Raw genomic sequence first — 12,874 nt, 5'->3', positions numbered from 1 at the left:
CCCGGCCGGATTATCCGCCCTAAGCTAGGGCCAGATTATCCGGCCTGGGCAGATCTTGAAAGGGTTGAGGACGAGGCCGCGGGGGGGCAAACGGTTCACACCACCCCCCACGCGCCTCTCTCTCCTCTTTCTCCTCTCAAGTTCGCCGGACCTCCTCCTCCTCGCCGGAGACGCTCCGTCCGCCCCCTCTCGGAGTTCTTGGGTGGATCGGGTGCATCTCCTCCCTAGCTACCTTCTCCTCCAAGCGGTTTCCACAATGGATGTGGGTATGATTCACAATCTCTAACCCTAGATGTTGTGTTTTATATGTGCTATTTTCTTGGTGGAATTGGTGTCTAGTTGTCCCAAATCAAGTGTAGTGTACTCCTCTTGCATGCTATGAGGCCGATCTAGTCTTAGACAAGATTTTGATTGGAAAACTGCAACTTTCGCAGGGCCGGATTATCCGGCCCCCGCGCAGGCCGGATTATCCGGCCAGGCCGGATTATCCGCCCCCAGGGGACACCGGATTATCCGGCACAGCTTCATCATCGCCGCAGTTTTTGCTTCAATCTATCATGTCTAGATTTGTACCGACTTATAGCATGTTTCTCGAGTATATTACTGTATCTTACATGACTTATGAGCATTACCTTCTCTTTGCTACCCGCCTTTGCTTCTCACAGGTGGTGCTTCTCGGGGTGGTCGGAGACGCTCAAGGCATGATCGATCTAGTGACGAGTTTGCACCCAATGCACCTCGCAAGTCCGTCGCTTCAAGGCGGAAGAACAAGGAAGTGAGGGAGAACTACAAGGCCATGGACCCTATCTCTTATTCCGCTATCCGCATGAAGAACTGGTATGAAGACCTCCCAAGGGATGAAGAGATTGAGGGCAGGAGATACTGGTGCATGGAGCAGGAGTTCATCTACAGGGACATCTATGAGCCCATGAAGAATCTGAGACCCATGCAAGCTATCGATGTGGACATTCTGGCAGTCAACAATCACTTTGAAGATGCAATCTGGGTAGCTGGCAGGATGGGCTTGCTTGATATCATGAAGATTCAATGTGACTATAGCCCAGATTTGGTGAAGCAATTCTTTGCCACGTTGGCTATCAAGAAAGATGAGGAACGCACTATGGAATGGATGACTGGCTCCACTCACTGTAGTGCCACTTTGCGCCGATTTGCTGGTATTCTTGGAGTTCCTGCTGACGGGGGTCGTCGACTTCATGGACCACAGCAGACAGATAAGAATGCACTGGTGGATCTCTATACCTCAGCGGGAAAAGTTGGTTATGCCAAGGGGCTGCTTCCCATCTACAGTCAGTTGCTCCGGTTCTTTCGGGCAACCATTTGCCCAAGTGGTGGTAACAATGATGCTCTCCGGGGAGCCCTTGTGGATCTTATGCACCTCAGCTATAAGTGTGCTCGTGATGCTACTGAGGAACGGAACTACACTCTTGATGTCATGGACTTCATATTCCATGAGATCCATGATGCCATGGTCTCCCGGACCACCATACCCTATGCACCCTACATTCAGCTTCTCATCAACAACTCTGTGGCTTTGGGTGGTGAAGACTTGAGCGGGTACCCTTTGATGAAGCACAGTGTCAAGAAGGCTTACAAGCTTAAGCCAGTCTCTTCTGCTGTACCTGCACCTGACACTTTCATGGGTGATGCTCGGTCTAGTGGTTTTGCTCCTGCTCGCCATCCTGATGTCCCGGCTATGAGGAAGCAAGTGAGCCGGCTTAGTTGGTTTCAGCGTCACATCCTTTGCATGAACATTGAGATCCATAAGGAGAACTATGTGATGGGGTTCGTAGCATAGAAAACAAAAAAATTTCCTACCGCAAGACGAATAAATCCAAGATCTAATCTATGGAACACCCAAGATCTAATCTACAAGATCGAAGCAACGAGATTGATGTGAGACTAACCCTCGAAGATTTCCAAAGCCTACGAGATTAGATCTCGTTGTTGGTGTAGACGATCATCCCCGATCTTTGCAATCCGGCAGCACTTCCGTACTCGGTCGCGCGTACGGTGTCGATGAAGCCCGTCCTCTCCCCGTTCCAGCGGGCAGCGGAGGTGTGGTAGATCTCCACGGAATCCCAGCAGCACGACGGCGTGGTGGTGGTGGTGGAGGAGAAAAACTGCAGGGCTTCGCCAAGCCGGTACAGCACTATGGAGGAGAGAGGGGGGCGGCCAGAGCTAGGTCTGAAGGGGTGAACGCCCCCCCTGCCCCCTCCCCTCTTTATATAAGGGGGGAGGTCAGTTTGGGTGGCCCCCCAAAGCCCCAAACCCATCTAGGGCCGGCGGCCAAAGGGGGGAGGGGGAATTCTTCCCCCCCAAGTTGATCCCCCCTAGGGTTTTGGGGAAAACCCTAGGGTTGGCCGGCCTGGGCCTTGAGGGGCAGGTGCCCCTTGCCCATTAGGCCAGGGAGCATCCCCTCGGCCCATGCTAGGCCTCCTAGGGTCGTGGGCCCACTGGTGGGACCCCTGGAACCTTCTAGAACCTTCCCGGTCTTTCACCGGAAAAATCCCGAACTTTTCCGAAACCTAGAAATCAACTTTCCTTATATGAATCTTATTCTCCGGACCATTCCGGACCTCCTCGTGATGTCCTAGATCCCATCCGAGACTCCGAACAAACTTCGTCTCCATACCATATTCCAAATCTACTTATACGACATCGAACCTTAAGCGCGTCACCCTACGGTTCGTGAACTATGCAGACATGGTCGAGACTCCTCTCCGAGCAATAACCAATAGCGGGATCTGGAGATCCATAATGGCTCCCACATATTCAACGATGACTTAGTGATCGATTGAACCATTTACATACGATGCCAATTCCCTTTGTCACGCGATATTTTACTTGTCCGAGGTTCGATCATCGGTATCTCCATACCTTGTTCAACCTCGTTACCGACAAGTACTCTTTACTCGTACCGTGGTATGTCATCTCTTATGATCCAATCATATGCTTGCAAGCTAATCAGATGACATTCCACCGAGAGGGCCCAGAGTATATCTATCCGTCATCAGGATGGGCAAATCCCACTATTGATCCATATGCCTCAACTCACACTTTCCAAATACTTAATCCCATCTTTATAACCACCCATTTACGCAATGTCGTTTGATGTAATCAAAGTACCCTTCCGGTGTAAGTGATTTACATGATCTCATGGTCGAAGGACTAGGCAACTATGTATCGAAAGCTTATAGCAAATTGAACTTAATGACTTGATCTTATGCTACGCTCATTTGGGTGTGTGTCCATTATATCATTCAACTAATGACATAACCTTGTTATTAATAACATCCAATGTTCATGATCACGAAACCATGATCATCCATTAATCAACAAGCTAGTTATACAAGAGGCTTACTAGGGACTCCTTGTTGTTTACATAACACACATGTATCAATGTTTCGGTTAATACAATTATAGCATGGTATGCAAACATTATCATGAACACTAAGATATAACAGTAACTAATTTATTATTGCCTCTTGGGCATATCTCCAACACTATGCGGCTAGCCGAGAGCGTTCTGAGATTAAGCATACTCAGGCGGTTATTCTACACAAGCTCAGTGGTGATCAAGGACCCCCGCCTCAGCCTCCAGCTCCCCAGGGTTACAGTGGATGGCATTCTGCACAGGTTCCATGGAGTGATCTTGATGATTGCCTTCAAAGGTCCAACACCTCTCGCCGCTCTCCGGATGCACCTGACACTGAGGATGAAGAAGAGGAAGCGGCATACCAGTCCGATGATGAAGACGCCTCCGAGTGATTCCCATGGGACGTGTAGCATCGCGCTTGTCCCCTTTTTGGCGTCTCGATGCCAAAGGGGGAGAAGTGTTCTATTAGGATTCTCGGGTATTTGCATGGTTTGGGCACAAGCATATGCGTTTATCATTCTTATATTGCTTGTGTTCCCTCTTATTTGAACTATTTGGTTTGTTTGTGTGCCGTTCAAAACTATGTGCTATGTGGTGTGAGACATTATTATGTGGTATCCATCCGAGTAAACTTAGAGGAGTATAATTTGAGGAGCTAAATGGTGGCCACACCTAACCGATCCCTTATATTCAACTCCTTATATTTTTAGGCCCGATCTTTTTGCATTTCTCACATACATTCAAATCGGATTGACAAATAGACATTACATATTTACATGTAGTATATAAAATGGAATAATTAAAATTAAAATATGCATAGAGTTTATTCAGAAGTTCGTCACATTGATCAAATCCATCATAAAAGTTACCACATCAATCAAATTAACCCAAATTAAAACACCACAACGATCAAGTTCTTCCAAAATGGAACGATATCGATCAAGATGCATATAGCAGCTCCAAAAGCAATGATCTACAATCACATCTACCTCTACGATCATCAACCAACTCACTCAAACGCATCAGTGATCATCACCATCGAGGAAATCATCATCATAGTCACCGAGGCCACCACCACCACCACATATGCCAGCACCACCAGCACACATATCATCATGGACAAGGATCTCTTGACGCCCAATAGATCCTTGCCGTGGCATCCATCGTGTTTGGTTCCATGAACACGATAGCACGTTCTTCAACTTTCTTCTCTTTTGCTAGCCTTTCCTCCTCAAGTGGAAGCCGACGTTCATCGGCTATTATCTTGACTCTCCACTTCTCATCCTCCAATGCCTTGAGGTCATTCCACCTTGCCAACTTGTCTTCTCTGTCTTCGGCCGCCAATGACTTTTTTCTCAATCATATCAAGAACTTCATCCTTGTAAATGCTGACTCGCCTATTCTTCTTCCTCGCCTTCACAATCTTTTCCCCTTCCGGTCTTTAGTAATGTTCATCATCACTGACCTTAATGCCAATGCTTATCCTTGACCTCTTGGGTGTGGTCTCGTAATTCCTCTGGGCCCACTTCTCATTGCCAACTAGAAACTTGTAGCAATGCTGCAAACTGAAGCCCCTATGACCACCCTTTTTGTTGTTGTGATGCTTGTATAGCTCTTGAATGATACGACCGTACTCGGTGGTCGGCACCCCACCGGTGGTGCTAGGTTTACTTGATCTACACTTTCGGACCATCGGTTGCCATGCTCTTGAATGGTTCCCCAATGGTGGACGAGTGATCCTTGAGTGTGGTTAGATGGAACAATGACAATGTTGTTGTAGTATTCCTCAATTCGGCTCCAAAACTTGTCCTTCAATTGATCCACGCACATTGACATTGCATCAAGAGACACATTCATCCAAGGATGGCAAACATCAATATCTTCAGCCATCTCGTAGTTTTGTGTCTTCAGCCTCTTTTACCCCTTGTGTATCTTCCTTGGCCACCCCTTCATCCTCTTCATAGGATGGCACCAGTTCTTCATCTTGCCGACGAGGCGCACTTGGCAGCCTCGTTGGCAGCTCGAGCGGACGGACACCCTGCCGACAAGGCGCAGAGGTGGCTAGATACATGGTAGTGGATACTGGAGTCGGAGTAGCCTTGGGTGTTGCTATCGACACCTTCTTCTTCTCCTTATTCTCTGCCGCCTCGACGAGCATCTGCATGGCCTCCGTAGGCTTCCTTTGCCGGCGGGCACCGGCGGAACAAGTGGAGGACGCGCATCTAGACCATAATTTCTTTTGCGCCATAACAATCTCACTTGAATTACAGGGACCTAGACATATTAGTACAGTATATTGGGTCCACGCACGCCCTTGTTGCCTGCATTCACTGCTGATTTGGTGCCATTCACCACGGCTTTTATCCCCAACCTCTTCATTACCAAAACTTTGGGCACATCGGACGAATCTGGCGGCATAAAGCCGACAGAAAGGCTAGGCGTGGTCGCATAGGTGAGCTTCTCTTTGAATCCGACCGGAGTTGGGGCCATCGACGCTGGTAGGGAGGCGGGATAGGGGAAACAACGGAAAGGTGTCGCCGCGGGCGGGAGAGCCAAAAATATACTAGTGCGGTGGTTTTGAGGATAGCTGGGCTGGTTTTGAGCCAAAAATATTCTTGTAATTTTTACTCCTCTAAAATTTTAAGGGATCCGTTACGTGCGGCCAAAGTTTACTCATCTAACCGATGATAAGGGACTGATTAGAGATGCCTAAGGAAGTAAAGTGTCTTTCGCTGTTGAATATAAAAGTTGTAATCTATATTTTGTATGGTTGTGTACTGAAGTGTAAATTATAAATGATAGGAGGACAAGAGTGTAAAAAGAATGAAGAGATAAGAGAAGAAAGAGACGGAGCTCTAGATGATGCTCCAGTTCTCTGTTTTAGTGCAACCGTGAACTCCTCTTCTAAATCCTATTTGATTTACCTCTAAATTCGAGTGTTTCTTTGAGGGATTTCAACATGGTATCAGAGCAATCGTTCCGGGGACGTACTCCTAACTTCGATCTGGTCTGATTCGTGCTACAGTTACCGGAATCTGGTGGTCGCTGTGGTCGCGGTTGCATCTGTGCCGCGCCGCCGTTTTCGTCAAGGCCACCGTCGTCCTTGTGCTGCACCGCGCCTCCGTTGTCTTCGTGCTGCACCGCACCGTCATCCTTTCCTCGCGTTGTGCCGCGTTGCTGCCGTCGTGCCGTGTTGGTCTGAACCTGTTCTGGTGCTGTGAAAAAATTGGAGCTGCTCTCAATCTGACCGTGGCCATCTCAGGTACAGGTCCGTTTAGTCCCTGCCCAGGTCTTGTGAATTGAGATTTCTTTATTTGTGCTTACTCGCTGGAGAGGAGTTGGGATTGTTGTTCTGGTTGGTTGCTGAGTTTTGTCTGAAGCTTTGAAGAGGTAGTGTTTGGTCTGTAAGTTTTTTTGTGAAGCTACTGTAGTTTCTAAACTGAACCATGGGAGAACCTAACAAGGAATCAGGTGTGGAGAAACTCGTTGAAAGCATGCAGAGGATGATGACTCAGCTGCTAGAGCAGGCACAAACGAAGACAATTAGTGGTTCTGATGTACTGAAGAATTTAGAACCAAATCCGGTCAGGTTGACCGGTCCGGGTGATTTCTTTAGCTGGTCCCGGAATGCTTTGTTGATCCTTGAGGCACATGGTCTGGAGAAATTTCTGAGAGAAGATGAGAAAAGGCCAGGAGAAGTCCCACAAGATCAATGGGACCAACAGCAGAAGCGAGTCATGGTGTGGTTGCTTGGTTCGATGGAGAAGACCGTGCGGGAACAAGTTGAAGGGCTTCAGTCTGCAGCTGAGGTGTGGGCAAGCATTGAGAAACAGTTTTCGGGGAAATCAAACAAGATGCAGGTCAGTAGGATTTTCCATGAACTCAGACATATCAAGCAAGAGCAGAAGACAGTAACTGAATATGCAGGAGAAATCAAGAAGCTGTATAGAGACCTCGAGTATTTTAGACCATTTAAAGCACATGATCCCAGGGATGTTTCACTCCTTCGTGAGTGGTTTGAACCATTGTTGGTTCAGACTTTTCTTGATGGCCTGAACTCTGAGTTTAATCTCCGTTCCCAGCTCATACAAGCCACACCAGATTGGCCTACACTGGACCAGACCATTTCTAGTATACTTGAGGAGGAAACAAGGTTGGCAAATCAGAGCACAGCTCCACAAGCGAATGATGGCAGAGCTGCGCTATCTTCAGTTAACCAAGTTCTGTCTCATGGTACTTCAAGAAATCAACAAGCAAATGCTACTAGATTCTACTACAGGAGAAAGCCTGGGATGTTCTGTGACCACTGTAAACAACCAGGCCATTTGAAGAAGAGTTGTTTTGATCTAATTGGTTACCCTCCTGGGTGGCAACCAAAAAAAATTAATAGATTCACTAGCGGTGGTAGTAATACAAGAAGGCCTGATCGAGCTCATCTTACATTATCCGAGGGAGAACGTCCAGCTGTAACAGCACAAGCACTTGAAGAATTTAAGGGCAAACTTATGGCGAATACTATAGAAGGTCCTACTCATGCTCATTCTGGGAAAGGTACGAATAATTTTTTAACATCCTGGATAATTGATTCAGGGGCCACAAATCACATGACAGGCTCATCTAAGAATTTTTCATCATATACCCCTTGTTCTGGAAGGGATAGGGTACGTATAGCTGATGGATCTTCAGCTCCCATAATGGGTTATGGGAACATTAATTGTACCCCAACTCTATCCTTAAATCCAGTATTGCATGTCCCTAATTTCCCAGTGGACCTCTTGTCGGTTAGCTCAATTACAAAGTCACGTAATTGTCGGGCATCCTTCGACCCTTACTCGTGTACATTTCAGGATCTGAAGACAAGAAGAAATCTTGGGACTGGAATTGAGCACGACGGCCTCTACTACCTTACCAATGATCCGTCTCCATCTCCATATGCGCTCAGTATGATGAATAGTTTGGCTACGGATGAATTGCTACTAATGCATTATAGACTAGGGCATTTGTCGTTCCAAGCCCTTAGTCGTATGTTTCCATCTCAAGCTAAAAATTCTCGTAAGGACAAGCTTTTGTGTGATGTGTGTGAACTGGCTAAACACACCAGAACCAATTATCCTAGCACTAATGATAGAAGTAAGATACCTTTTGATGTGGTGCATTCGGATGTATGGGGTCCATCAGTTGTAACTGCCCTCACAGGGGATAGATATTATGTGACATTCATCGATGGTTTTAGTAGGTGCACATGGTTGTACCTCCTAAAGCATAAGTCTGAAGTTCTGCCTGCATTCAAAGATTTTTTTAATATGGTGCGTAACCAGTATGGCATGAATGTGAAAATATTACGCTCCGATAATGGTACTGAATATGTCAATGGTGAATTTAGTAACTTCTTGTCTACTTATGGTATTATACATCAAACCACATGTGTGAGTACGGCAGAACAAAATGGGGTAGCCGAGAGAAAGAATAGACATTTACTGGAAGTTGCTCGGGCTCTCATGTTTATGATGAATGTGCCAAAATTTCTTTGGGGTGAAGCAGTTAAAACTGCTGCTTATCTAATAAACCGTATGCCTTCTAGAGTTCTGGGGCATAAGACTCCAATTGAATGTTTGCATGGTTCTAACTCATTTATTGTGCCACCAAAAATATTTGGATGTACCTGTTTTGTTCATGATTACAGGAGTTCAGCGGGAAAACTTGATCCAAGAGCCGTCAAATGTATCTTTGTGGGCTATTCTCCCACAAAAAAGGGGTATCGGTGCTGGTCTCCTGCGGAAAGGAAATTCTTTGTGAGTATGGACGTTACCTTTCATGAAAAAGAACCATTCTATCCCTTAAAAGAAAACTACAGGGATACATGTAGCAAGGGGGAGAATCTCATAAAAGAGAACAATGACGGGGGCACTGTAATGGTACCTATTGGGGATATTATACGCTCAACCGGTGAAACAGAGGGCGAGAAAATTATGAATACAAATGAAGAAGGTGATAATGAATTAATACCCGAAGTGTATGAAAATATTTCAGGTCAAGAGGAGATGGAAACATATGATGGAGAAGGTGTACCTCAAGATGTTAATGAAGGAGTTGTTAACCGACTACAAGTACTAGAGGAGACACCAACAAGTGAAGAAATCGCCCATGATGAGGGTGCTACTGAAGGTAACGAAACCCATATACCATCCTCTAATACTCAAATAAATGATGAACCAATTGCCTTAAGAAAGAAAAGAAGAATAGTTGATGTACCTGCACGCCTAAAGGACTGTGTAGGGTATAAACATGATCTTGCAAAAGTTGTTTCGTATGATAGATGTACTTCCTCTTTTAGGAGCTTTCTTGCATCCTTGGATTCTACATCACTACCTAAAGATTGGAAGGATGCATTGAATGATCCTAAATGGAAGGCAGCAATGTTGGAGGAAATGTCTGCTTTAGAAAAGAATAATACATGGCAATTGGTAGAATGGCCAAAGGGCAAGGAACCGATCGGATGCAAATGGGTTTATACTATCAAGTATAACCCTGAAGGTGAAATAGAGAGGTATAAAGCTCGTTTGGTGGCCAAAGGCTACACACAGACTTATGGCATCGATTATGAGGAAACATTTGCCCCTGTAGCAAAAATGAACACAGTAAGAACTTTGATATCTTGTGCAGCTAATCTTGGCTGGAAATTATTTCAGATGGATGTAAAAAATGCATTCTTACATGGAGACCTCCAGGAGGAAATTTATATGCATATACCACCTGGTTTTAGCACAGTACAAACTGAAGGAAAGCTCTTGAAACTCCGTCGTTCATTGTATGGTCTGAAACAATCTCCTCGTGCATGGTTTGATCGATTTAGAAAAGCTATGTTGAAATTGGGTTTCAGACAGAGCAATGCTGACCACACTTTATTTTATAAAAGATGTGCGGGAAAACTGACGATATTAATTGTCTATGTTGATGATATTGTTATTACAGGAGATGATAGTCAAGGTATTGAAAAAGTGAAGCAACATTTGAAGAATGAGTTTGAAGTCAAGGATCTAGGAGAAATGAGGTACTTCCTTGGAATTGAAGTCTCGCGAAGCCCAAGAGGTATCTATTTATCTCAAAGAAAATATGTGCTAGATCTTTTGTCAGAAACTGGTATGTCTGGGTGTCGTGCGGCATTAACACCAATTGAACAAAACCATAGATTGACTAGTGAGTCAGGGGAACCTGTCGACCGAGAGCAATATCAGAGACTTGTTGGTCGTTTGATCTATTTATCACATACTCGTCCTGATATAGCTTTTGCCGTAAGTGTGGTGAGCCAGTTTATGCACAATCCTAAAACTCACCACATGGATGCAGTATATCGAATCATTCGGTATTTAAAGGGGTGTCCAGGTCAAGGTTTATTGTATAAGTCAAGTGGCAACTTGCAAATAGAATGTTATACTGATGCGGATTGGGCTGGTTCATTAGATGATAGAAGGTCTACATCGGGATATTGTACGTTTGTTGGAGGAAACATAGTTACTTGGCGTAGTAAGAAACAAAATGTTGTTGCAAGGTCTACTGCAGAAGCGGAATTTAGAGCTATGGCTCATGGAGTATGTGAAGTCTTATGGCTAAAAATTATGCTGATGGAGTTGGGTCTATTTCAGGTAAAACCAATGATGGTGTACTGTGATAATAAGGCTGCACTAGATATAGCACATAACCCGGTTCAACATGATAGAACAAAGCACATAGAAATTGACCGGCATTTCATCAAAGAAAAACTTGACCGAGGAATAATATGTATGCCTTATGTGAACTCTTCAAACCAAATAGCTGATATTCCAACCAAAGGTCTAGCTGAAAAAGTGTTTTCTAGATTATGTAGCAAGATGGGGTTATATAATGTGTTTGCCCCATCTTGAGGGGGAGTGTTGAATATAAAAGTTGTAATCTATATTTTGTATGGTTGTGTACTGAAGTGTAAATTATAAATGATAGGAGGACAAGAGTGTAAAAAGAATGAAGAGATAAGAGAAGAAAGAGACGGAGCTCTAGATGATGCTCCAGTTCTCTGTTTTAGTGCAACCGTGAACTCCTCTTCTAAATCCTATTTGATTTACCTCTAAATTCGAGTGTTTCTTTGAGGGATTTCAACATTCGCAAAAAAAAAAAAAAAAGAAGAAGAAGTAAAGTGTCACTGAAGCATATATATGCACATGGAGCGGTTGCACCCACGTCTGTGACACGAGGTCTACAGGCGCCATATTTCGAAGGCTGATAGGCTCATACTCGGACGTAGGACTGCATTCAAGATTCAACAACAGAAAGGCTGGTTCGGGTGCATCCGGCCTGTGCAGCAAAACTTTTCTTGCACTTCCGCGTGCAATGGCGCCAGCAGAGATTTGACCGCCCTATAATTTGGACCGCTAGCTAGCTGCAGTGGTCACGATGAACATGACGCAGCTCTGAAATGGAGTGCTGATCCGGCCTGCCCCTCCAGTGCTGATCACAGGTCACAGCCGTAGGCACAACACTTTGTATCTGTACTCGAGAAAAGCATCGTGCTCGATCAGTCACGAATGATGGGGTTGGACGTCGGAGCGCGGCTTGCCTTCTTCGGCCACTACAAGCTTTAGCGATTCGCGCGTCACCAGGCCGGAAATAGCTCATCGACGGACGGTCGAGGCTTAAAGTCTCCATTAACTCACCTTACCAAGAGGCCACGACCAATCCGGAATGTCGTGATTTAAGCGGAATTTCCAAAGGAAGGTAGTAAACCAGTGTGCCACAGCTCACGGCTCGAGCACAGAGAGGGGAGCGAGACCACTTCTCCGGCCGGACGCGATCACCAGTTCACCACTCGCACTACATCCGTCCGGTTTCCAGCCGCCGATCGCGCGCGTTGCTGCAATGCCGAGAGTCCTCGTCGACGTCGCGGCGGCCGCGGGCGGCGGCGGCTTCGTGCTGGCTCAGTGGCTCGCGCTGCTCGGCGCGGCTCTCCTCTCCGCCTGCGTCGCGGTGTTCCTCTGCAGCTCCTCGAGCACGCAGGGAGGCGGCGGCAAGGCGCCGGTGCCGGCGCAGGAGATGGCGGACAGGAGCGCGGCCGCGTCATCCACGACGAGGCAGGGCTGCGAGGAGGCCCCGACGCCGGTGACCGCGTCCAGGGGCGCCGCCACGGCGTCGTCGGCGTCGACGAGCGGCGGCGGTGATCTCGAACGAGGCCGCCGCGGCTGCTGCGTCTGTGCTGGATGGCCCGACTGCGGTCCGTCCGGTGGCCCGTGTTTTTACAGCGGGTTCGGCTCCGAAGGCGGCGATTTCAGCTCCTGCTGCTGCTGCGACGGTTGCGACTGCGGCGGTTGCGGCTGCGACTTTTGCGGCGGCGTGGATTTCAGCTCCTGCTGTTGCTGCTGCGACTGCGGCGGCGTGGATTGCAGCGGCGTGGACTGCGGCGTCTGCGTGGACTGCATCGGCGGCTGCTGCGGAGCTTGCATGATGCTC

At 46.8% G+C, this 12,874-nt stretch overlaps 1 protein-coding gene across 10 annotated transcripts; it reads left to right on the top strand.

Annotated features, from left to right (window-relative positions):
- The first annotated feature begins 6,843 nt into the window (after window positions 1-6,843).
- On the top strand, window positions 6,844-11,461 carry LOC127301989 (retrovirus-related Pol polyprotein from transposon TNT 1-94). 10 transcript variants are annotated; one of them, XR_011745521.1, is made up of 5 exons: window positions 7,809-7,948; window positions 8,245-9,189; window positions 9,428-9,562; window positions 9,732-9,944; window positions 10,087-11,461. XR_011745521.1 is itself a non-coding variant. In XM_071820309.1 (4 exons), the coding sequence occupies exons 1-4, from the start codon at window positions 7,931-7,933 to the stop codon at window positions 11,064-11,066; spliced, it is 1,479 nt and encodes a 492-aa protein (XP_071676410.1). In that variant the 5' UTR covers window positions 7,809-7,930; the 3' UTR covers window positions 11,067-11,461. The 10 variants fall into 10 exon arrangements, 3 of the variants coding, with proteins under 3 accessions (XP_051188275.1, XP_071676410.1, XP_071676409.1); XR_011745523.1 differs by lacking the exon at window positions 9,732-9,944 and having other exon boundaries at window positions 10,370-11,461; XR_011745522.1 differs by lacking the exon at window positions 9,732-9,944.
- Window positions 11,462-12,874: the final 1,413 nt, after the last annotated feature.

Source organism: Lolium perenne, chromosome 5, assembly GCF_019359855.2.
Source record: "Lolium perenne isolate Kyuss_39 chromosome 5, Kyuss_2.0, whole genome shotgun sequence".
Taxonomy (NCBI): domain Eukaryota; kingdom Viridiplantae; phylum Streptophyta; class Magnoliopsida; order Poales; family Poaceae; genus Lolium; species Lolium perenne.
Note: the sequence above shows the minus strand (reverse complement) of the source record. Positions and strands in the feature narration are given on the sequence as shown.

Excerpts from the sequence above, each read along its gene's own strand:
- LOC127301989 (XM_071820308.1), top strand. Across the intron at positions 9,563-10,369 it reads TGATGAGGGTGCTACTGAAG|GAGATGATAGTCAAGGTATT; the intron begins GTAACGAAACCC and ends TTGTTATTACAG.